We start from the raw sequence: 27,446 nt of genomic DNA, 5'->3' as shown, positions 1-27,446 counted from the left end.
GTTTATTCAGTTAAATGCGGTGTCAAAAACTTGTTCTGCCGTACTCATCTATTAACACTGATAAAGCCGTTTGTCATCAAAAATAATAGGTACACTCTCTTATAGGACTTCAATTAAGTACGTATTTAACATATTCTCACTATCATACCAACGTAACAGCATCAAAATGTGTATTGGGGTATTCTTGTTTGCCTCCCAAAAATTACATTCTAATCCAAGGTCATGCAGCTGAGATATTTAATTTACCTAGAATCTTTTGATAAAACATTGTATATTATATATTATGTTTTTAAAATTACATTCTTTTCTTTTGAAAGAATCATTTAAAATTTGTATGATAATAAAATAAAATATATCTATTTAATATAATATTACATTTTAGATCTAAAAGAGAATGCGGGATATAGATTTAAATACCATAATTGATTCAATTTCTTAAATTAAATAAAAAGTTCAAACGTTGAAAATATATAAACTGATTAATAAATATCGTCTAAATTTTTTTAAATTAAATTGGTTTCAGAACTCAGCATCTTATTCATAGCTAAAGAAGTAATTGATTTTGAACATAAGAATTAAGTACCATAAAGTTAGTTGTGTCTCGGTCGTTTTTCATGTTAAATAAATAAAATAATATAATAACGTGTTTACATTTTTATACTAACTTGATTCAAGTACATATATATATATACGTTAAATACATTTTACCTAAGCTTTGTAGACTTTAAAATTATATTTAAAAAAAAATCAGAGCGGAAGTATATGTGATGTGATTTTTTTTTTTAATAATAAACTATTACTGGATTTTACTAAACAAAAAAATAAAACGAAAGTGGTCGAATGATATTATGTAATATAAATAACTTTTAAGCAATTCCCGATGTATGGAAAAATAATAAAATAAGTTCATAATATTGGTTTATGTATGGCTTAATGAGTAGCATTGAATGGTAATTTATTTTTGAAAAAAAGAGGAATTTAAATAAAATACTATTAAAGATTAAAATACAAGAATTTATTACAGGATGCATTGGAGAACTCGTTGAAATTTTAAAATAATAGTAACAATTTTATAGCGAAAAAACATTCACACATGGTCATGCTGGTTATCCCAACTCTAACACCAGATAATTTTTTCGTTTACAACAAGATTACAAACGTTCGTGATTATATTGTTACAATAATTAAGCAATACAGATAATATTACATATCTATAGGACCTTTATATTTATTTAAATTCAACGTAAAAAGAATTTTATGTAAGTATTTTTATGGTCCAACACTTTTTACTAAGTGTTGACCAATATATAATTGACATTTTTTTAGACTTATAAATTGTACAACTTCAACACTTTATTCGGAATCCAAACACTTGCGGAAATGCATGAATTTTGAGGTCTCAACAACAGGAAAAATCTTTTAATTTGATGACGACAAGGAACTGACAATTTAGTTGAGCGATACACTTTTCAAAGTTATCCCGTATTAATTTAATTTCGCCTTCTTTGTCAATTTGAAACTCACGTGATTTTATTATTATATATTATATATATGCATGATAACGCTGAACAAAATTGAAAATGACAGTTCAAATAACTTGAATGACTGACCCACTTATCATTTACAATTTACTACATCCTCTGATCGTTTTTTTTTTATGTATACACCATTTTAAATGGTAAACATTTGACAAGCAATAAAAAAAATAATAAATTTGATTTTCAAATAATCATTTTGTTTTTTTATTAATATTCAGTAGATACTGTTTAGATTTTTTTGTAGATGGTTATAGACAGTATCGTACAAGGTCATTGTACATAGTTGACCATTTGTTTTGCCTCCGTCTATACAATATCAAAATAAGAACATTTTATTTTTTACATTTGATTACAACTGATTCTTAAAAAATTAAAAAATTGGATCTATTTCATATTTTTAGTGGCCAAAAGGAAAATTTTTAATAATTTTCAATGAATTCGGAAAAAATGTTGATTTTTATAAAGGCATAACTGCATGCAGGAACTTGAAATTTCCCTCACATATTATTTATACCAGAAGTTTTTATATATTATAACATAATTTTCAAAATATTTTTATGATTTTAAAGTACTTATATTATTATTAATTATATTACTATTATAATTAACTTAACAGTCTTATTAGACATCAATACTTTATTGACATAATAATATAATATGGCATGTCACTTGTTTATTATTTTACACTTGCGTGCTTAAATTTTTAATGTTTCGATTTAAACGCGATTAAACCTTGATTTTCGATTTTTTTGTATTTCAACTAAATATGAAACATAATTAAACTAATATTAATATTGTTCAAACGATCTTAAAAGTGTACTGTTATATAATTTAGACGTTATTATAAGCATTTGTTTTCCAAATAAGAAGTTATTTATAATACACACATAATTATACACGATTATTCACTAAATCTAAAACATCAAGAACCAATGAATAAATCATAAAAGTTTTATGAACGATATTTATAATAATATTGTCATTCATAACGCGTGGTGCTGACAAACGGTCGGGGGTAATACAACGTGAAAACGTAGGTATAGTTAGGTTTTACGTGTTCTGTTATCCCTATGTTTGACGGAAAAATAGAGGAATATGTGTTATGCGAAAGTCATCCGTCACTTTTTTTCCTTCGTAGATGACATCGCTAATCAGTCGGTTAATACAATCATGTAGTATCCATGGAAAGCAAACTGGCCACGAAAACCTTAAATTCTTAATCAAAATAATATTTGACTATTTCGTGAACGATTCCCTACTAACAGTTATAGGAATATTGGAAACAAGAAATGACTGTGGCATATTCTTAACCCATACATTCACGATCGAGAATAGGTGATTTTATGCCCTCGATACTCGTACGTTCTATTTCAACACTAATTTATAACCAATAGATTTAATAACATGAGCTAATTTAATAACAATTTTAAAATCTATCATATTATTTTGATCAATTTAATATGTTGAAAATTGTTTGTGGCATAATAAAAATTATATATTTTATTTTACAATCACCAAAAATACAACAAACCTTTACTAACATATCAAAACTCATTACATAAAAGATAATATACAAGCTTCATGACAAAAAAAAAATTATAGAAATTTTGTTCTTATACATATAGCATAAAACCTATGTATCTGAAACATAGTAGGCAGTAACGTTTAAAAGGAAATAAAAAATTCCGTCAAACGTGGTCTTCTCTGATTATCTACCACAGGTAATTCAATCTTAAACATAACTCAAAACACGTACGAAGAAAAAAACAATTATTTAAAATATATACTCAATTTCAAATGCCAAAAATACTGAAACCCAAAATCACAGAGACAAACCAAATATCATAAAAAAAGTTATAAAAATAAATATTGTATAACTCACGTAGGTCTAAAAAGTAAATATAAATCCATTAAGAATATCTATGAATAAAAATCACGTCATATTACATAAAAATAACTTTTCTTTAAAAGTAAAAAATTTTTAAACATATAAATACTCAACAATATATAAAGTAAATTTTATAACTTGATATATTGCGTGAACGATATAATGAAGATATCACACATTTGTAATAGGTACCTCATCATTATTAAATCAATAGCCACGTTCTCTATGTATAATAAATTATTACATTTTAGTCTGCGCATGGGTTATTTAGATTTGGACTACACAATAAGGGTGTGTATATATTTGAATTTTGGTGAAAACCTTAATCGATTACTTGAACCAGTTAGGTAGTTGTTAACATAATACAATTACCTTCAGGCCAAAAAATTAACCACCTATACTACATGAATAGAGTGAAGTGAATAATGCAGTGACAATGAAACAAATCATTGCCAAACACGTATACCAGCATAGGTAAAAATATATATTTTTTTAAACATTACATTCTTCATACTGAACGTAAAAGCACTGAGGCATATTTTGTTATTTTTATATCAAAATTATTATTATTATTAGGGGAAAAACTATAAAATTGTATTTAAATTGACCAGATACGGCTAGACTGAATAATTTAAATAAAAAAAAATTAAATTAATAATTTATCTACAAAAATCAAATATGTAAACACTTTATTCATTTATGAGTAAGCGGTTAGGTTAGGTACACAATATTCACAGTTTTTAAAACTATAATATGGATAATTATATAATTACATAGATCAGATAACCATTAGTACTAAGAATATCTAGTGAAAAAATTCATGATGTGCTTAAATTATTATTATTATTATTACTTTTTAGATAAATGATTACTATATAATATATAATTTGAAATAAAATGTACTATTATGTTTCTTGACTTTTAAAATATTATTTAAACAAAAATATAAATTAATTATTTTCTATTTTTTTAACACCACGCATAAATCGAACGCACCACTAAAAAAATAACATGACACTAATGTACATAACAGAATAACATTGTGTACTGTGTATACGTACAATAATATTACAACTACATAACAGTTGCGTGTCAATTATAAAATTTGTGGCAGATAATTTAACACACATCGCTAATTATTAAATTATATTTCTATCAGTCTATTGTATAATATTGATATGACTATCGACTGACACTAGGTATAGACTATATGCACTGAAATACACTTACCTATATTTTCCGTGTAATTCCAACTATTGTATACAATGATCAATTTTTCAATTGGAACGTAACATATTATAATTTAATATTATTATAAATTATAATGGACTAGGCTTCAGATATTTTTGTAATCTATAAAAAAAGAAATATTAAGAAATTATGAGAATCGTCAAAACTATTACTTATTTTTTATATTCATTTATACGTCTCATCATTAAAAAAATTGACATAAACAATGGTAGTGTAATAATATTTTTACAAACACAAATTGTATTACAGATTAAATTTTTAACAATATTTTAGACGCAAAATGTATACATAACATAGATATCATAGACATATTCTTATTGTTGATGTATTCTCTGTTTTTTTTTTTTTTATATTAAAACACGACCAGCATCGTTATTAGTTATATTTTAGTGATTAGTAATTCAAGTAAAAAAAAATTAAAAACTAGTTACTCAAGAATTTCCAATGAAAAGCATATAATACAGATTGATTGAAAAATAACTTAAAATCGTTTTAAGTAGAGCAAAACGACAACAAGTCTAAAAATTCAACGCATAAAATATTTACACTGTATACTACATTCTTAAAGTTATGATACCACCGTGATAGTTGATAGTACAACTATATTTTGTAAATTCTAGAATATAGTAGGGTTGGGGGAAACGAGTTTGTTCGTTTTTATAATTGGTCCACCAAGCAAGCAGAACGCTAGTTTAACGCATTTGTTAAAACTTCTTCCTTTAACCAATTATAATAAAAATATCCCTAGACAAAATGAAACTATAATATAGGATATACAAACCAGATAACCCCTCAAAAAAACGTTAACGATTAAACTGTACAATAATAGTACTAGAGTATATATATACATATAGTGACTTAAGGTTTTAACGTGTTTCTGAATTAGGTCAGGAATAAATAAGGATAAAAGGAAAAGAGCACTCTGAAACTTGACAAACATAGATAAGTAAACTTAACGGCTCTTTTAAACGCCACTTAATTGTTTCCAAACACAAGATGTGACGTCCGTTCGTAACCTACGATTAAAATGGTTTGCTCAGAATTGCACGCTTTGATTGTTTTCAATATCACATCATTACCCACGATTCAAATTTTATAGCATTTTCTAATTTATTACTTAAGAATATCGATAGAAATATAAGGTGAACCATACATAATGTATGTCATGCATCAGGAATTGGAATTCCAAGTACTCGTATAAAATTTTATACTGCATATATTATGTTTACATATTATAAGCGTTTTAGATTATTGATTTGATTCTCCTATTTTTAGTACTCCCTATTTTTTTTTTTTTTTTTTTTTTTTTTTTTTTTTTTTTTTTTTTTTTTTTACTAACCAAGATTAAATTACATATGTTTGGTATTTTTCATTAATCTTGTAATTCCCATAAAATAAGTAAAATCAAAGTTATATGACAAATACTCACAGTTAATTTTACTCTTGTAATTAATTTATTAATTATTTTATATTAACTAGTATTTTTAAGTCATAAATAAAAAAAAATGTACACATTTTTTTAATGTTTTTAATGTATATTTTAAAATCTTTAGGCTATTATTTATAGCCCACATCTATCAGTGCTATAAAATCTGAGCCCTAGTTAATAATCATTACTTTCCACGTTTTTCCCTTCCACTTAACATACCATAAACCATGAGCGTCGAGAAATGCAAACACGAAATGTACACAGAAAAAAACGATATTGTTTGAATATTATATTTTATTTTATTGTTATGTCGGCAGTTGCTATAAAACGAACTACGGAAATGGCCGACCTTTTGAGATTTTTTCAGGAAACATAATATTATATTTATTTTATTGTATATCTGCAAGCGATTATTATACCGGATTCGGTATACCTTTTTGTTAACCGCTCTGTATATATGTTTTCAGGTAAACATAGTAATATAATTGTCCCGCCGTCGTGGATCGTAAAGTTGCCGCGGAAAGGCAACTTCAAGTCCAGCATTAGATCGCCGAAAAAGAGATCGTCTAAAAAGAAAACGAAAGATAAGGTACGTATGATCAATTGACAATATAATATATGATGGCAGTACGATATAATACTCTTTAGTCTCTATATTGATATACACTGTACTAGTATGGTAACCGCAGTTAACATGGTACCGTCGTTTGAACCGTACCCAACCTGCAAAGCTGGGCCGTATCGCTTGTAAATTATGTACACCTTATATCTGCTCGTCGATCGGCTCCGTTTGTTGTTCGGTCGAAACAAAACGTTGCGGACTTTTATAAATGAATGAACATTGTTCTCTAGGATCGCGTGTACTATTGTTTTATTTTCATACGCATCGGGAAATGTACGTGTTGTGTACCTTATAATAGTTAATTAAAACTACTTACATTTTTTATGGCCAAACGGTATATTATAACTATGTGTTTTCCGTTGTTGAAAAATTCATAGCTTGCGTTATTTGTACGTAGAGGAGGTACACACACGTAACACTGCTACCTGCTACTATACACGCACGGAGATAACTAGGACGAGTCTTGAAAATTTAAAACTGTTATCCCAACCGAAACTTGTGGCTAACAATCGCACGATTCCACAACGCTGAATGTCGGTAGCACGCATTATTATTATCATTATACAACATTCTGCATCTATATTATGATCTTGTTAATATAATTTTCATTGTTCTCAAAGTAATATACATAGATGAAACCGACTGCACTAAAATCCATAGAATAAAAACCTATCTAACGACATCGAATCAATTATTTTTCGCGCTTAAAAATGGTCGGTTCTTAAATATGAACCCTGTTAACGGTTTTAAAAATACATTCTTTGTATCACTTATATATACTATTTTACAGTGTTAGGTTGAACAATTAATAAGCGGATATAAAATTATTAAAATTTATCGGGATCGTTTTTATAACTTAAATTTCATAAATCTCAATAAGTATATGTTCATTGAATTTATTAAAAGCTATATGGTTAAATATAACAATTAAAAATATATTTTAGAATTCTTCTTATTCTTCTTTGTTTTCTTCACATTTTCACATTTTACTCCCTACAGTCACAACTATATTTTAGAATTAATAGAATAAAACTAGACAAAATTAAACAAAGATATAATGATTTAATTTTTAATAGTAAAATAATATGATTTTAATAATTAGTTTCTTTATAGTCAACTTTATTAAATATTAACGTCGATAATTTACATAATTTTAATCTTTTAGTAGGTATTTATAAAATATTCAATTAATAAATATTTATTAAAATGTATCATTATAAACATAAATTGCTGGTTAGGTTATTCGTTATTTTTATGCCTAATTTGTAAAATTATAATACAAAATAAAGGGCCTGAACATTGGTCATAGATAGCTCCTAATTATTTATAATTCAACCTTTAAATGTACCTCGACATTAAACAATTTCTCATTTGTGTTTAAATAATATTTGATTTTCTTGTGATAATGATAAAATAACAAAATATTTTATAAATGTACATTATTTAAATTGCATGCATATTAATGATCAGTTAATTGCTTTTCAACTTAAATAAAATAATAAATTATATAGCAATGATCTTTTGTTTCCTAACTTTATTTTATACTTACTTTTAACAACAGTAATTTTATTAGATCGCTTAAATTCTTAGAAGAATTTTATTTAAAACATTTGTGTTTATTAATTCCAAGAAATGTACTTCTTTAACTTGAAAGTTATAACATGAACTATAATAGACCGAAGAAAAACCAATATAATTGTGTTATACAAAGTTTCCACCTAACCAACCTACTATAGAAATTCATTGTAAACTTTCTTATTGCCGTGGTTTATCTAATTGTTTTGACATAATGTTCTATCCTAAGCTTCTAAACCGTCTAAAACAGCCATTAAAACGAAACTACTAACGCGAAATTTAATGATAGTAACCCGTCTAGTCAATTTGTATAATTAAATTATTAAAAACGTCTACTTTTAAAACATTTATGAATTCTGACAAAAAATAATCAACCATTAAATTAGTTTTACATTTATATAACAAATGACAATTATTATATTATATGTTATGTTTTAATTTTGGAAAAAAACATTTTAAGATGGTATCATAATATTGAATAAATAAATTTAAACATAATAATATTATGTTTGAACTTCGAAATCGATTTCAATTAAAAGTTATGTTTTAACATAAAATGTTTAAACAATTTTTTTGTCATATGGACATAATTGGGAGGGGAGGGAGAACAGTGTTTATTCTATCCTAAATATCGGTAAAAAATTTACAATCGGTTGATTGTTTCTAGATTATAATGTGCATTAAATAAAAACGAAACTTTATTAGTCATTATCTTATACATAATAATTTATTATATCCATATATTTCATGATTATAGAATATAGCATTGAACGTAATATAACTGATTTAATAGATAAAAATACACGTTTCAGTATAATTCAGTATGATATTGATAATTAAATAATAAAAATTGCAATAAGAAAACGAAATTGTTTTTAATCTATGATGAAATATTATCTATTATTCGTGCATCTTGCGTTCGTATTAAGAATGAATCATAATATTTACGAAGCATCAAAATAAATTAATATTAATGAAAAAGTCACATTAGTGCCAACAAATACATTTACCAAATTCATTAACTTGAGATTTAAAGTTTTAAATGCCAATTAAATAATAGCACATTGCAAAGTAATTGCGAGTATAGTATTGCGTGACATGTTATTGCATGTGATGTTATCGAACGACTGTACATATTATACATTTTAATAAAAATATACAGAATGATTCACCAAGCATGCTCACGCCCATTTTATCCTCTAGTAATGATTTAATTCAAATTCTGATTTTAAAATTTATAAGTATACCTATATAAAAACCATATTTTCAAATATTTAAATGTATTATACTACGGTGAAACAAACTTATTTTTATCAAATGAGAATTAGCCTTTTTTCTATAAATTAATAATCAAATGACTTTTTAAAGATTTATCTAAATCGAAATTAAAAAGAATAATTTGTGATTTATTGAACTTTGTATACTTAAGACAATACATAGGTCCTTAGGACTTGGGAGATTTGAGGGCTATGAAAATTAGAACATTTTAGTTATTTATATTAATCCATCAATATATTATTTTGTAAAAAAATGTTATAATTAATACTAATCAACATCATATATATTTTTTTGTAAAATTGTGTTTTAGGACTATTATCCCTAGTATATAATATTAATTTTAATAACTCAAAAATTACTGATTCGAATTATGATTTAGACACATAAACATTTAAAAAAAAGCAATTTTTCTGTTTAATAATGTATAGTAAAAATGTCAATTCCCATTTTAAAAAAAATATTGTAGGTCTACGGGGCACTATTAAATGGTATAAAAAATAGGAGGGAGATGTGATCATACGTGATGAATCATCCTTCATAATACGTAAAGCATTGTACATCCGTCTAAAATATTTGAGTGACTGTATTTGAATAAGTATCGATTTGTATTTAGTGAAGACGTAGAAGATTTGTTGTATATGCGTATACGTATTTAAAATAATCAGTTATTATTTTACCATTGTTTATATTAATAGATTTATATATTTTTAATTTTACCCATTTTAAATATACCTCTAATAATATTTGAAAATATCATATATAAAAAAATACATTGTATTATGATTAAATGATACAATAATATACTATTTATATTAGTTATATTATTTAAGCGATTTTAACTGTACGATTATTTATAAACCCGATCAGTATTTATAGCGTGCGTAAATAGGATGAGATTAACGAATTCATCTTGGTATTAATTTTTCGACGGCAAGTACATATTATAAGAATAAAAAAATTATTCACCTGTTGTTGACCTTAAAATTAAAGTTTTTATTTGTACCTATAAATATTAAAAGCAATACTCCATCAAACATGTATTGCCAAATTGTTAAATATTACAACGAAATTCTTAAATAGATTAGCTTACATGTACTAGGTACCACAGAATTAATTTATAATTCATCTCTTTGAAAATTAAATCACATAATATCACATGATAATAATATTGTTAATAATTTCTATCGAGATAAACGTAAATCCATTTTAAAATACCGCGTAAAATATTTCATTTCAATTTTCATAAACTCAAATTAATAATGCAAACTAAAATATTTACATTGTTTGCAAACAGTATTATACAATGTAAACGTGTAAACGATATACTTACAAGGTTTTTATAACAATATATTAGCGTGATTTTTATGTTTTGTTTTTTATAAAAACAATTAAAAATTTAAATCACATACGGCCAATACAACTATATTATAATTCTGTCATTTATATTTTTAAACAGATATTTTGTTTTGTTACCACAGAGTTGTGGATTTATTTATTTAAGACGATTTTTTATTTAAAACAATTACACAAATAAATTAAAAATAAAATATAATATAAATAATAGCGTCTATATTATGAATATTATTTTTCCGACAAATTATTCAAATTGTGTATACACATTATTTATAGTGGATAAACTTTTATAGTTTTATGGCAATACAATAAATTACAACAATTTAGCTACATTTAATATCAGCATTTCAGAAGTTAAATATTTCTCACCTATCTACTTGTTATTCGTAAACTTTTTTTTTTACTTTGTTCGTTTTGAATTGAAAAAGTAATAAAAACAAAAATAATAATGATAATGTTTGTTTCGTAAAAACTGTTAGAGCGCGCCGTTGTTTTGAGTTATTTGTTTGTTTGTATGTGCCTCGGATTCTATACTATAATAGGTATGTTGCATACAAACTATGCTACAAGAGAAGCAATACAATTTCATGGACAGACAATCAAAGTTAACGTCTGTAATACGCAAGTTTAAAACATTTGCGCACAACAAACTTGATACAGAAATGATTATAATAATCGAATTGAATTAGTACCGTTTTCACTACAGTAGACACAATATTATTATAACTAGTGATCATTTATAATAATAAATCGCCATAAAACTATATAACCACGAATTAAATAATAATAATTAATCAGTCTCTAACTCTGGATACCGTATCGTTCAATCGTACTACGATCATTAATAAAATCAAAACGGTTTAATCAAAAAACCTTCGACATATAATATATTCAACGCCACTCAACTCTCTTCCATATATATTCAATGAATTTATCAATGAGTACTTAAACGTCTTAAACACGCCCACCGTTAAACATATTTCCATAATATATCGATAAACAAATGTGCACGATTGTCTCCTGCAAAATCCTTTGAAAGCCCTAATATTTAGGAACTATCTTCTCACTCTCCCGGGAAATCCTCTTCGTCGTTTTAAAAATGAATTAAAGTGGGATTTAATCCGGTATAAACTATGAAATTAAATGTCAGTAAGGATTTCCTCTAAGGAAAAGTTTCTTCACAAGTAAATTTTAATTATAAGTAATCTCTAATTACCATTATGAATATTTACAAACTGTAATTTTTTCAAACAGTATGATAATATAAAAGTTTTCTCTGACCAACGTCCATGATGTTATCCAGAGATTTTGCGTATCATTCCAAATGCAAAATCATAGTATCTATAGTTATATAAAAATTTTTACGATGAAAATAATAACTGTGATAAATATTTACATATTTAAAACAAAAATAGCAGTGTTAGAAAGCCTATGGGTGAATAACACCAATACGTTTTGTACTTCCTTATATGCGGGCTCGGAGTAAGGCATAAACGTGCTTTGACTTCATCGCAAGATATGCGAAATGAGAAATTAACCGATTCCCTCTGAAATAGAGGGTTAAAAGTGTAGAGATAAAATCACAAATTATTTATCATAAAAATAAAATTTGTTAATTATTTTTTATTGAAAAAAAAATATTTATAGCGTTTTTAATTCGATTTTAAGTGATAAGTGTATCATGCAACTTATTTTGCATAACATGCATATTATATTATCTATACCTACAGTTTATATTTAATTCATACAATTAACATATTTTTAAAAATAATCTTTCACTCTAAATATAACGATTATTTTTATTTTTTACACAAATACAATATTACAATAAAATAAATATCATCACATTTTTAAACACTATCACTGTGATTTTTTTCGCCATTTATGTTTTGTAACTTCGACCGCCAACCCTTAACGATTACAACGGTAACGGCGGTCGAGGTCGTGGTGGTGTGAAGAAAATAAATTGTCGTCCAACAAAAATCATCGTTATCCAACTATAACCCATAGCCATGTCATATACTAAGTCCGAATATAATAGACCTGAACAACAATATGGTGTGTAATGTATATGTATATATACATATATATTTTCTCTATCTTTCTCTCTCTCTCTATTTGTGATATTATACTGATATACACAGTGAATGCCGTTCGCAGCAGCAACTTGCTATATATGCTATTCAACCATACATTTATTTATGAGACGGTGCCGGTCAAAAAGCGGTCGTAAAAGTTTTAATGTCCCGCGGGGACTGATGTTGCGGGCTCGTGCGCGTAGGTGTGTTGCATACAATATAGGGTATATGGTGTGTCTGAAAAGTTTGGAAACCGCCTAAATCCGTTTATTATACAGTCGCATTTGACGTGTAAAAATTGAAGGTCATGGAACCATACCAATCGACATCGTGAGAAAGTGATGTTTACAATATTATAACAATACCTATACTAACTATAGTCCAGGGCTGTGGATTTTGTGTATTAAAAACCATGAAATATGCATACAATTGTGCAATAAATATCTTAAAATATGTGAAATTAAAAAAAATAAACTTTATGCGTATTATGAGTTCACAATTATTATGCGTAAAATAGTTACCAATAAATAATATGCATAAAATATAAAAAAATATGTATGATGAAAAATAAAATAGACAGTTTTATAGATAATCATGATAATAAAAAAAAAATGTTAATTTTGAATTTTAAAATATGAAAAATTAACTTTTTATAGAAAATAATCTTATTAAAATAGTATATAATTTATTGTTATAAAATACTTAATCCATTTTCCATCGAAATATGCATTAAAAACGTTTAAAAACAATTGTAGCCATCTATGTTGCATAGCCTTATGTCTAAAAAATAGTTTCTTGAATTTTTCCACAGACTGCAACAGACTCTTTATAGATTCGATTCTATGCTTTGAACGCCCATAGTAAAAATAAATAATAATAAGTATATTGCTTTATTTTTATAGCTATAAAAATATTTTCTAGTTGGATAAAAATATTAATTTATATTGTATTTTAGGTTTAACATGACAATTATGTCAACCTCAAACACCGTGTATAGACATTTTAGTTGAATACACTTTTTAATAACTATATTGTTATTTTTTATTATATGTTTTTGCGCCATAATAATAAATATAATTTGTTAATATCTTAAAATATATTTCTAAAATCAAAAAATGAAACAAATAAATTATAACTTATTATTTCTGAATGTAAATAATTGAATTCGTCAATTTGATATTTTATCAAAGTGTGCGCATCACAAAATTTTAAAAACTAACAAAATTACAATAGACTAACATTTACTGTAATTTGGACATTATTTATACATAGGTAGTAGGTACTGTAAAGTTTACCATGCTGAAAATAGCACGATTATAACGGCGTAGCCGCAGTGTTAACACAAGTATTGCAAAAGTATATTCCTAGCCTGTTAGATGACATAATATACCACAATATTTTCGACGGCACAAATTAAATTTTTAATTAGGTAAAAATGACTTGGAATATAATTTAAGAAGGTAATTTTAATGGTACAACCGAAGTAAATATATTTGTGTCGCAAATAGCACCATATTACTCAATATTTTAAGTTTTGAATAATGTGTGTGAAAATTTCTTATCAATCAATAGAAATTATAATAATTATTAATTTCTCGCAATTTTAAAATGTTTATTATTAGTATAATCGTTTAAAAATATGCACGTAGATGATTCTCTTTGTAAATCACGGATTTTTCACTGCTGAACATATTGCATTAAAAAAATATATCGAGAGATCTGACCGTATAGAATTTTGCAATTTTTACTGCGAATGTGGAAATAAATAATGATAAGAAAAAATAAATGTATAAATGACAATTATAACTGGTTACACACACATTATCATTATGTCTATTTATATTATTTAATTTTTGAAATTAATTTGTGTGATTTGTGAGTTACTTAATGATATTATGTATATTACACATAAATGATGCATTATCGTCCGATATAAATATATAATTTCCCCATTTTCCCAAAAACAATTGATTTACGTTTAACGCTTTATATTATATAAAAACAGTAAACGGTCGATTACTTGAACAATATTATATTTTAATTTAACCGCTTCCGAACGAAAATTTTGGTTTGGAGGCCATGAAAATAAAATATAATTTACAGAGGATTATAGAAGCCCAGGATCACAGTCGTAATGGCAGTGTATAAACACCGTTTCAAGTGTTATAGTAATGACGCCATGTGCTCGAAATTATAATGTTTTGAAACTCGGCATACGGTGGATGGTATTTAGTTGATTCAGAGGAGGGATGGTATTGAAAGGATTTCTCGAAAACTTAAGACTTGCAATGCGCAAAACGTTCGTGCATATAAGAATTTAAACATTGCACGTCGAAATTCGCTGATGAAACGGTCTATAATAATCGTTTTAGTCGGCGTTGTCGTCGTAGCCGTTTACGAACTGTAAGTGCCGCGTATTTCATGACGACAATGAAATTCAATATTCTCACTGTTCACGTTTAATCGTATGACGTACTTAGACGGTCTTTTGAGTAAATCATATCTATACTATAGCGTTAAGCGGAAGTGATAGATATATATGGGATGATTCATCAAGTAGGTTCACACCATTTTTATTCTTTTAAAATAAATTTGTTCACATTCTGGATTTTGGAACTTTTAAGTAGACTGTTAGGTATAATAAGAACAAAATATAATAAATAAAGACTATATTTTAAATTATTTCTCGTTTAATTTCAAAAATCATGTGTTTTTCTTAGTATATCAACATCTTTGTAAATCCTATTTAGAATAGGGAATTTTCCAGTAGGTCACATGAACACGTACAATCATTCCCACAAATACTAAAATATTAAAACATTTATTTTGAAGTTATACAATATTATTATTGAATTACATAAAGTAATGACGATATGCGTTCCGAAATAAATATTAGTCAGTAAATAAATTAGATATAAATGACAATCGTTTCAATATCATGATATATTTTAACTATTATTGCTGAACCGAGTGTCTCTAATCCTCTTACGCATTTACGCATTAAATTAGTATGATAGGCATTCGGCAGTTACTGCAACACTTTGTTATTATGATATAATAATATTATGACCAATGTGGTAATCATTACGTACCTAGCTGGTTGTTGTTATTTATAAATATTATTAATAATTGATTACGAATTTTTTTCTCAACTTTCATTTAATTGTCTAAACTTAATGTTATGTTTGAACGTCTTAAGCTTAATAATTTACATACAAATTACACCGTGAATTTTTGACATTCTTAAAAATGCCTTACCATGAGTTCCCGCCAAGTTATGTTTATCAGAATTCATCAACCTTACAACTATTAGGGTTCTCTAAATAGAATAAGTATGAATCACATAAAATAATTTTAAATGTTGATTTTGTCTTCAAAAATATAATTTAAAAAAACTACGTTAATTTAATTTTACTATATAAATTAAATATTAAATAGATATAATACTATATTGTTACTATATTATATATTCCATTTTCGCTCTTATTTCTAGCAGATTGTATTAACTTACATAAAATAATATTTTATAATTTTGCCATCGGGATTTTTAATAAATATAATTATTATTATAAGTGTATAGTGTCTATTCAATATAGTATAAAAATGAAACTGATTTAGTTTTGAACAAATCTGAAAACGTACACCATAGCTTATTGATTTCTGTGTTTTTAATACGTCAGAATACTAGTAATTTGATAACATAAGTGTTATTTTTATTATCGATAAACGAGACTGGATTTATTACAATGGTTTATTTCAATGTACATTGGATATAGATAAAATTTAACACATTTTCCAAGAGAAATTTACATTTTACCATAATTCTAAAAAATCTGTACCATAATGGTATTGTTTTTAAAATGTAGCTATACCTAATATACTATATTAAACGAATAATATTTGCGTTGTATATAGATAGTCAAAGGATAAACCAAAAAATACAAAATTAGGTATTTTAAATTAAAATATTTCTAAGAGCAAAAATGACTTTTCTTTTTGATTGTTGATATTTTTGTCCACATACGCATATCATAAAATTTTTCGATGAATAATGAATATAGAATATATATATATTGTATAATATATACAATTATATAATATTTCAATTCAATTAAATAGTTTGTGACATGAAAGATAATATTATTATTTAAAATACTTACCAATAAATATTCTATAGTCAATACTAAAATCAACTTGTGAACTTATTGCTGCCGTCGATGGACATGGTAATATAATATATTATATTCGAATTGTGGTTAGTGGGGAGACATAGTGTTTCTTATTTTTAAATGACTTTTTAAAGTATCTCTCACAGTCTTCCGAAACGTTATACATAAAAAAATATCAATGATTTTTTATAGAACTTCACGTTTTTAGGTTTTTAGTAAACTTTTGTCACTATTGTTTCCAATTCAAACACTATTTACGTGTGCAATTAGCACGTATATAAATTAAAAGTATGTTTTATGTTTTTTTCCGTAAAATAAATAACGAAAAATAAACATTGAGCACGAAGTACAGTAGCATCATTAAACGAGTACAAAGCTAAGCTACGGTTCATTAGTAGCGTCGCCATTAGTGTTCGTAACTGGGGTCACATTTCACTCAATGTGACCAACCTCCGGGACTCGTGATTTCGTTGAAACTTCGGTCAGGTGACGTTTTCAATTTCCAAAGCCACATTATGGTATAGTCTTGGAACACGTTAACCTGCAATACATTATATATAGCAACTATTTGATAACAATACAAAATCTTGAGAACGCTTGTCCATATAATATAATATTGACCAAGTCGTAACGGTTTTTTCATCGTCGATTAATAATACTAATTATCGTGATTCGGTTTTACAATTTTTTACAACAAATAATTTTACAAAATATCTTGTATCGATTTTTGAACATCAACACAAGTACACAACGGGCAGTCAACTAACAGTACCATTAAATTATGATATGAGATTGATATATACTTTTAAGATGTTCTACGACATGTGTATTAAAAAGTTTTAATAGAATGCAATCACATTGGTAGGTACACATAATATTACGATTCTAACAACCTTTTAGTAGAATCATGATTCTGTAAATCAAGGTTTTTTTTTATTATCCTTTATTAGCATAGACATAAATTTAATAAAAATTACTATATTACTATATTCTAATATTATATTATCATAAAAAAATAAATTACGTGTTCAATAGATGATTGCACCACTTGAACATCGCGTAATTTATTTTGCTAGCCTAAAATCGTCATGTTTTCTTATGATTATAGATCTGTTTTTATTTATTTAAAGTCATTAAAGCCATACAAATTATAGATTTAATTATCTGGTACACATAGTGATTTTATTAAAAGTTCAATCAAATACTACCTAGAAACATATTAAAATGATTTAGTTTGAGCTTTTGATTGAAATAAATGGTTGATTTTATAAACCTATGATCACATTCAGTGAAAACTCAATGTATCATAATATTATATTATGCCGGTTACATAATAAACATCGATAAACCACAACCCTTTTTCGCCCACAGACCTCTCTCTAAAATCGAAATAATGTCAATTTGATCTTAAAATGATTATATTGTCCTAGTTACTATAACTCACTTTGCCCGATTTGGAGGTACTTGGCTAAGTTTTGGGGGTTTTAGTTACACACAAACTGCCCTATTTATTCGTCTACTGTTATCATCATTGTACATGAATTGTATGATATTGTATTTATAATATATTGTCTTTTACAGCCGGACAAAGAAGACAAGCTGTTTGTAATCAAACCGATCCCGACGGTGAACGTCAAGCCTGTGATAATATTTATAAATCCAAAGTCTGGCGGCAACCAGGGTGTAAAGCTGCTGCAGAAATTCCAGTGGCACCTGAATCCCAGGCAGGTGTTCGATCTCAGTAGGGGTGGTCCCAGGATGGGCCTGGAACTGTACAAGAAGGTGCCAAATCTTCGAGTGTTGGCTTGCGGCGGTGACGGCACAGTCGGGTGGGTGCTGTCGATCTTGGACCAAATAGCCAACGCCGTGTCGTTTCCAGTGGGCGTGCTGCCGCTGGGAACGGGCAACGACCTGGCCAGAGCTCTCGGCTGGGGTGGCGTAAGTATAATATGAACATTTCAATAATAAATTATGTATTATATTATTAATGTACTAAAGATTTGAAATGTCTTGGAAACAATCATCTAAGATTTCAGACGTACCTTATAGATGCATGTGATTTTGTCTTTTGACATTTGTTAATTGTATATTATACCCACAAATGATTTTTTTTGTGAATTTTTATATTAAATACTAAGCACGAATGAAGAAAAAATTACTATTATTAATTTAAGAGTTTTTAAATATGTCTAAAAAGTGATTGAAAAAATCATAAAATTAATTGATAGTAGTCTGCACTTTTTGATGTATATAGAATAAATTGGTAGTAACTAGTAATTATACATAGTATTTTTTCCAAAATGTTGTATGTATCTTATACCCATAGTTAATGGTGGGCATTTCTAATATAAGCGTATCCAAATAATTTTGTTTAAATTATTTTTCGCATCCTTTTTTACGATTTTATCGAAACAATCGATAAATCTACCTAGCATATCTAAAACATAATTTTCATTAATTTTTTTTTTTTTTTATACGAACGTTGTATTATCTGAAATCAACTGCACTGAAAATGGATAATTATTTGTGTATTGATTTTATATACACTATCGACTAAATACTAAGGAATACATCACGTTGGGGCGCTAAACTATATATATAATTGTAAATTAACTATATTTCCTTACGAAAACCACAAAAAAGTACATTTATTATTTCATTACACAATAATATTATTACTCAATATGTATATTATTTTATAAACGATAACTTAATTCCACACAATCTATACAAGTATATACATATTACTGTATTTTATATACGTTTAATCGAACCACGTAATATAGTTGTTTTTCTTTAGGACAATATTAAAATGTTAATAGTTTTAACTTTTAACCATTGATTATAAAATAATATAATATACATTCTGCTCTATAATCAATGGTTTCAACTACATATTACGCGTATAATAACTGAAAAAAAATTGAAATAAGATCGTTCAAAATAATATATTGAAACACATGCATATATTACTATATTTTATTGATATTTATTATCTTCTCCTATATTTAAATTCTAAAATTAATTTTCTTACAGGGTTATATGGATGAACCCGTGTCGAAAATATTGACCAACTTGGAAGAAAGCGAAACAATCCGGTTGGACCGCTGGAACTTGGAAGTAGTACCCAATGAACACGTCAAAGGGACAGATCACGCTGGGAAAGATAATTTACCATTAAATGTAATGAATAATTACTTCTCGTTGGGAGTGGACGCTCAAATTGCGCTTGAATTCCATGAAGCCAGAGGTAATGGTGATGACATTTATATCTGACACAGGCTCGATCGCGTTCTCCTTTGTGGAAATGGCTTGTTTAGTACGCCACTTCAATCGCCCACCGTCTCTTTACAAAAATATCTGTTAATTTCCGTTTAAAATGGGGAAACCACCATACTCCCCACCCTTGACTCTCACGTCTTGTACAATATTATAATGTTTCACAGAAGATATTAATATTCTTTTTATCTTGCTGTCGTTGCATAAAAGATCTTATCATTTCATTGTATCAATTGAAAAACACGGACCCTAAAGCAGGCATCAAATAATTAAACAATTATTTTTTTTAAATACATATTTCAAAAAATTAACTTTTGCTGAAGAATTTTAAATAAAAGATATTAAGTTAAAATCATGTTTTTACATATCTATATACTATATTGTATTACTAAAATTTAAATCATTTAATTAATTAACTATAGTTGTTTTGTTTAAACATTTAGTATGGGTACATAATTATAATAAATTTAAATAAACAAATAAATATTACTTGGGTTATTTATTTTAATATTTTATTTATTTATAATTTCCGAAACTTTTATAATTAGTGTGTGGCAAAAAAGATATACTAGGTACTCCTTCAGATCTCTTCAATAGATAAAATATATAGGATGCATTATTAACAAAAATATTTGGTGATTATTAAAACAAATAATAATCAAAATTTCACAACCCCTATATATGTTATAACCCATGTGGTAATAGAAAAAATAAAATATCTTTTTTCGGCATTTTAAGTTAATATTTTTTTCCATAACATCATTAACTTAAAGCTTTTAAAATAGAAGTCTCTAAACTTTTTTTATAACGGTCCAAATCTAAGATACTCTTTGACATCGTGGTCAAATTTGTTTTAAATTGTTTTATAAGAAATGAATGAATAAAAACAAAGAAAACTAATATATTATTTTCAAAACATTAATTAGCTTGCCCCGGAACCATTCCATGGGTCATAGTTTAGAGACCCCAGTTTTAAAGTAAAATAAATGGTTCGTTAACTATCATCGTATAGCATAATTTTTTATCATGTTTAATTAACTTAACTATTCAAGTTAATTGTTTTCATTAATTTACATGCCTTTGAATACATTACTAGATATAGTTATCAAAAACATATTTAATAATATTAGAAAAAAAATGCATAATTACGCATTTATTTACTCATTCCAGAGGCCAATCCGGAAAAATTTAGCTCGCGAATGTACAACAAACTTTTTTATGGCGTCAGGGGTGGTATCGAATTATTGGACCGGAAATGGAAAGGTTTATCGGATCACGTGACGCTAGAGTGTGACGGCAAGGACCTAACGCAGCGCATTAAAGACTTGAAAGTGCATGCCATACTGTTTTTAAATATACCCAGCTACGGGGGTGGCACGCGACCGTGGAACAAGTCGGCTGGTAACAATTCTACCGACGATGGGCTGATCGAAGTCATCGGTTTAACGATCATGCAAATAGTAAGTGTTTCCGTGTTTAAATAACATAATATTAAGTATTTAAATGCATCTACACTCAAACGGTTATTTAATTACCTGCCAGCAGTACACCTTCCACTCACCTAAAAATTGATTTTTAATTAGTTATAAGGAAGTGTTGTAATCGTATACATTCATATATGCCTATTTTTGTCTGCAGTATTTACGGAACACAATATAATAATTGAGCAAATTAGCGATGCACGTAACAAAATATAATATGTAGTCTCAGTGATAATATAGATACTAAACTTAACTGTTGAATAGTCCTTTTTACGCGTTATACTATATCTTAAATCGTTAAAATCGTGTAAACGTTATATTATATTGAAATTCTTGTTTATGAACAAACAAATCGCTCTCCGAACTTAGTTTGGTTCATTATTTTTAACAAATATTGTAATATTCAACGCTTCGCGATGCGACTTTGCAGTAGAGCGAAAAAATAACGACAATGCGTCGAACATTATTCGTTTTGCTGCGATGTATTAACAGTTTCAGTTGTTCCGAGTAAAGGAGACAAAATCGAAGTGTATTATTATCATTAATAATAACTAAATGAATGAACACTGTCTATACCTAATATACGAAAAGTTGTATGCCTTAAAAAAACGCTAGACATCTTTGTGGTTAACTGTGATTATTGTATGTATAGTTATAATTATCTTAGTAAAAATTGCTAGTGATAAAATCGATATTATTTTTTTGTTTATGATTATTATTGATAACCATATTTTAACCTGACCACTATTACCATCTATAGTTACTATCTCCCTCTTCAATTGCATATCATTATGCATATGATATATACATATCATAGGTAAGCCATGGATCATGTCTAATCGTAAATTACAATACCTTTTCGACTTTGGCAATCTAGTGCATTAGTATGATCTTGTATCTATCAATATTGCTTGATCAAAAGTAACCACGTCTGTTTTTGTACTGTCTAGACAAGATTGCAAACTGGAGGGACTGGGACACCGTTGTGCCAATGTAAAACTGCTCGCATAACTACTAGTATACCGGTGCCCATGCAAGTGGATGGTGAAGCTTGCCGTTTAAAACCGTCAGTGATCACACTAGGATTCTTCAACCAGGCAACAATGATGGCGAAACGTCGGAAAGGCAGACAGACACCTACGCGGTAAGTAAACGGCTGATTAGGTTGAAATGATTGACTGCAAATGCCGTACACGTAATTACAAAAATATTGTTGGTTTTATCTTTTTTTATTCAGCGAAACCACGATAGACAAACACAAAGTGTCTGTCCAAAGACTGAGACTTCAAGATTATGAGCAGCACCACTGTGACAAAGAGCTGCTCATCCAGTCGTGTGAGTAAAGATTTTCGATTGTATTTATAGTTTGAGACTCAAGTTAAATGAATGTCTTCAGTACATGTCTAACATACTCAAATTAACTCGATTCTTAAACTCATTCTAAACAATAGTTATAATACTTATACTCTTTTTAAAATTATTTATAACTTGAAAAAAATATTTTTTTTCTATTTGAAACACTTTCTGAGTAGTATTACAAGTATTTTATAAATTCCGTTATCCTTAATTATTCCGATAACGCATAATATTTTGAGTGTCTATTATTTCTTATTAATACTATGAATATTTATCTTAAATGCGTGTATATAAAAAGTGTCCAACCCCTATCATGTATATACAATATGTAAATTAATTGAAAAGTCAATAGCCGTAATTCGAAAAATAATAGTTATTAAAGAACAGTTTTTTTTTCAATATAAACCTAACTTTTACAGAGGTCTAAATAAAAAAAATACTTAATTTTTTTTTTTGAGTTTTTCAAAAAAAATCTGCATTATATTTGAATTACAATTACAAACCTTCCAATTATTTTGTATACTGTATAAAACTACAATCTAAGTAGGTAATTCATACTGGATTGTTGTTTTGATGTTTTCAGCGATCAATATGGGTGAGATCGAAGTGGAACCGGTCGCAGATTTAGAAACTGTGCGTAAGTTAGTGGATAAGTTGGAACTGAACGGCAGTCCATCAAAAGACCACGCGGGTAATGCCATGCCAAAATTATCGCCCGATTGGTGTTTCGTAGACTGTACGTATAACACGATTATTACTAGATATTATTATGAGCAGTAATAATTATAATTGTAACAACGACAAGTGACTAAAATAATAAAGAAAATGTTTGTCATTTGACTGCACACAGGTTGCACAGCCGAACGGTTCTTTAGGATTGACCGGGCTCAGGAAAGCCTTCACTACCTCATAGACATCACACACGACCAGCTTTTCGTGTTGGACGATCCACATAGAGCTGCGTCCACCGAAGAAGATGTGACCGTGGTGCTAAAATCCAAAGAACCGGCCGACGACCAAGGCGCTCAAGACACAACAACGAGGTCAGTATATAATAGATGTAATATTTTGCTTTAATGATCCATCGAGATCAGGTAAGTGGAGCATCGTTTTTAAAGGGTTACTATTGTTGTTGGTGTTTAAAGCATGCGGGTAAAGTCGGAGATAAGTCGATTGGAAAGCATCAAAACACATTCTACGGTCAAATGTCCACAAGACGAAGGCCAGGTCAATGGAACCAATCATTCCACAAGAGCTAGGTACACATCAGGTCTTGTAATATTATTTTCATCGAAACTTACTCGATTCAATAACTATTATTGTGTCTTACACAGTACATTTGTTTTCATTCAGCTTCACGGCTTTAATTGTTCCTAAACGTAATAATTTGCATACATAATTTTCACCAACAATTTTAACAATGCACAAAATAAATGATATATGCTTATCAATAGACTCTAATTTCATTGCAAATCCGATAGGTATCAATACTATGATTATATTTTTTTTTATTTTCATAAATTATTAAAAAAAAATATTATATTAAAATTAACTTATCGATAAACAGCTTTTAAATTTTACGAGAGTATGAAACCGTTATACCTAACTTAGTAAACGCTGATTATTTCATACATCAAAAACAAAAGTACTTTTTGTGAAATAAAAATATTTTTAACTTCAAAACATATATTATAACAATGCACGTTACATTCTATTTTTTTTTTATATAATTTTGCATGTTCGCTTAGTGAAGTATACAATCGTCTATTCGACCTACAATCAAATGAAGATCAGTAAGTACACTTAATCAATAAGCACACTATCTTACAAACATTACAAAAAAGATTCGCTATTTAATTAACGAAGAAGAATGTGTGTGTGTGTGTGTAGTTTTATTTTAATTTTACAATATAAGTTTTTTACGTCAAGTGCGAATAAATGATAAAAATATGTATGACAAGTATTCAGTGAATCTTTTTTGTAAGCGTTTCATTATTTTTAATAAGTGTTGTCGTTTGTTTGCAGTCATTACGGTCAAGTGCGAACTTCCGATAAAATAATCGAAGCGGCTAAAACAGGGAACTTAAACATGGTAATGTATAGAAACACATATTTAATCTTTGCACCTATGTTTCATAATAAAATGTCGTTATTTTTGTGTGAAACTATGCTCCAGCATTTCCGCACACAGTATACGGTGAAAATAAATAAAATAATATAATAATATGATTTAAACCATTCATTTATTTCATTTTTTCCGTACTAAACTATAGTACTTTTATATTTTATTCAAATCGTTCGCCCCCCCCCCTACATTATGATTTCTGTTTAAAATCGATTTACAAGCTTCTTGTGTTTATTCCACCGATAACATCATTTATGATAGTGTATATCCACGCTTCGCGGTACAATATACACAATACAAAATACCGTTTCCTGAACGTTTTGTCGACTTTCGTTTTTCAGTTGAGAAATCTATTCGAAATGGGTTACTCTCTGATGTCCATCAACAAGGACGGGCAGACAGCTCTACACGTGGCTAGCCAGCGTGGCGATTCGAATCTGGTTCGGTACATACTAGCCAATGCGCCATCCAATATCGTGTCTATCAAAGACAATCAAGAGTGAGTTAATCAGATACACATATTACTATCAGCTATACATATTACCTAGCTACCCAAAACTTTGGCTAGTAACCCTATTTGTAGATTGTAGCACATTACGTAATTTCCAAATAATAAAATGTTGTCGGCATTTTAATCAAATAATGAAAATGTAATGAAAATTATTTTTGACAAGTACTTTTATTTTTTTTTATTAAGTAAGTTAAAACTTAAAAGTAATGTAATTTTATTTGATTATTGGTTAAATTAACTTCATTACTATTATACTATTATTTATAATTGACGATAGTGATGTAACTTATGATCAACACAGCAGTGTCACTGATTATTATACTACCTAAAAATAATAATATAAATTATTTTATTGTTGTGATGTGGTCGGATACAAAATTTCAGGTTATAAAATAATCAAAAACATTTTTTACTTTAAAAGATAGGTAGATTACATACCTGTAATAATTATAAAATAATATTTAATATTTAGGCCGTATTATTATAGTGCGTTAAGTTAAACAATCAAAAACTCGTCTAAGAGGTATTATAAAATATTCTAAATTATTTAATGAAGAAAAACTTAAACCGTTTTGTTTCACTTTCTGAGTGGTTTTGTTTAACCGTCAGCAAAAATTGTCTTCTCTCTGTTGGTGCGAACATAGTGAACGCTTGCACAAACTTCAATTGCCCGAGGGTACTATTGGAGTAAATCCGCCTCTGCTAATGCGGTTTCGTCGTAGGTACGCGCGCACGTGTACGCCACAGCAACCAGCTTTATACTACCGCAGTCGTTCGTTTACTCGATATAATATTATATTATGTCGTTCAATCGCATTCACGTACTCGTGCCTACATGATTTGGTTTTTACCACAGTAAAATAAAAATAATAAAACAAGCCACCACATAATACGCATTCGGTTTGATCTTTATTATAGAGCTTTAACCGGAAAATACTGCACGATTAAGGATTTAACCATTATTCTTCTGTATATTGGTTATTAAATGATTTTATTATGTTTACCATCAGTTCGTTTACTTATAATATTAGCTACACAGAAATCTTCTATCATGTATTTCATTATCTTTGAGGTCTGGGACCCGTGGAGACATCGAGTCTACGGGCCAATCAACTGTTTTATAGGTATGCACTATGCACATTGCATATAAGTATTATTCTTGATCAGCAAATCCCAAATAGTGATTTCTATAATATTTAACTCAACGTTGAATAATATTTTATGATCCTTAACGATTAATGTGATCGCTGTCACAATTTTGGCGTAGCCTATGTATGGCGATGATGATTGCCCGATATTCTTGACACAACTCTCAATTCACATACCTAAACGTAAAATTAATAATAATATCTGTTGTGAATGATATCCAATATTGTAAAAAAAAATTATTAATACAAATTATTATCTATCAAAGTATAAGTCATTGTTGTTATATTAAAAAATTGTAAGAGAATATCACACAAGATACATATTGAAGGATCTAAATTTCTCCTCTTTGAAATGAGGATGTTGT

At 27.7% G+C, this 27,446-nt stretch overlaps 1 protein-coding gene across 6 annotated transcripts in view; it reads left to right on the top strand.

Annotated features, from left to right (window-relative positions):
* LOC113549517 (eye-specific diacylglycerol kinase) overlaps positions 1-27,446 on the top strand; it is a 201,050-nt gene that overhangs the window by 159,056 nt on the left and 14,548 nt on the right. For 4 of the 6 annotated variants that reach the window (XM_026950860.1, XM_026950861.1, XM_026950862.1 and 1 more), the window contains 12 exons: positions 6,574-6,695; positions 18,763-19,119; positions 20,218-20,431; positions 21,631-21,920; positions 22,892-23,085; positions 23,179-23,276; positions 23,881-24,033; positions 24,148-24,340; positions 24,443-24,556; positions 25,046-25,090; positions 25,323-25,389; positions 25,764-25,921. In XM_026950860.1, coding sequence (XP_026806661.1) covers positions 6,574-6,695; positions 18,763-19,119; positions 20,218-20,431; positions 21,631-21,920; positions 22,892-23,085; positions 23,179-23,276; positions 23,881-24,033; positions 24,148-24,340; positions 24,443-24,556; positions 25,046-25,090; positions 25,323-25,389; positions 25,764-25,921 — 2,005 coding nt within the window. The remainder of the gene's footprint in view (positions 1-6,573; positions 6,696-18,762; positions 19,120-20,217; positions 20,432-21,630; positions 21,921-22,891; positions 23,086-23,178; positions 23,277-23,880; positions 24,034-24,147; positions 24,341-24,442; positions 24,557-25,045; positions 25,091-25,322; positions 25,390-25,763; positions 25,922-27,446) is intronic. The other 2 variants (XM_026950858.1, XM_026950859.1) reach the window with 2 other exon arrangements.

The sequence above is a fragment of the Rhopalosiphum maidis genome, chromosome 4, assembly GCF_003676215.2.
Source record: "Rhopalosiphum maidis isolate BTI-1 chromosome 4, ASM367621v3, whole genome shotgun sequence".
NCBI classification, from domain to species: domain Eukaryota; kingdom Metazoa; phylum Arthropoda; class Insecta; order Hemiptera; family Aphididae; genus Rhopalosiphum; species Rhopalosiphum maidis.
This window is presented reverse-complemented; position numbering and strand designations above follow the sequence as displayed.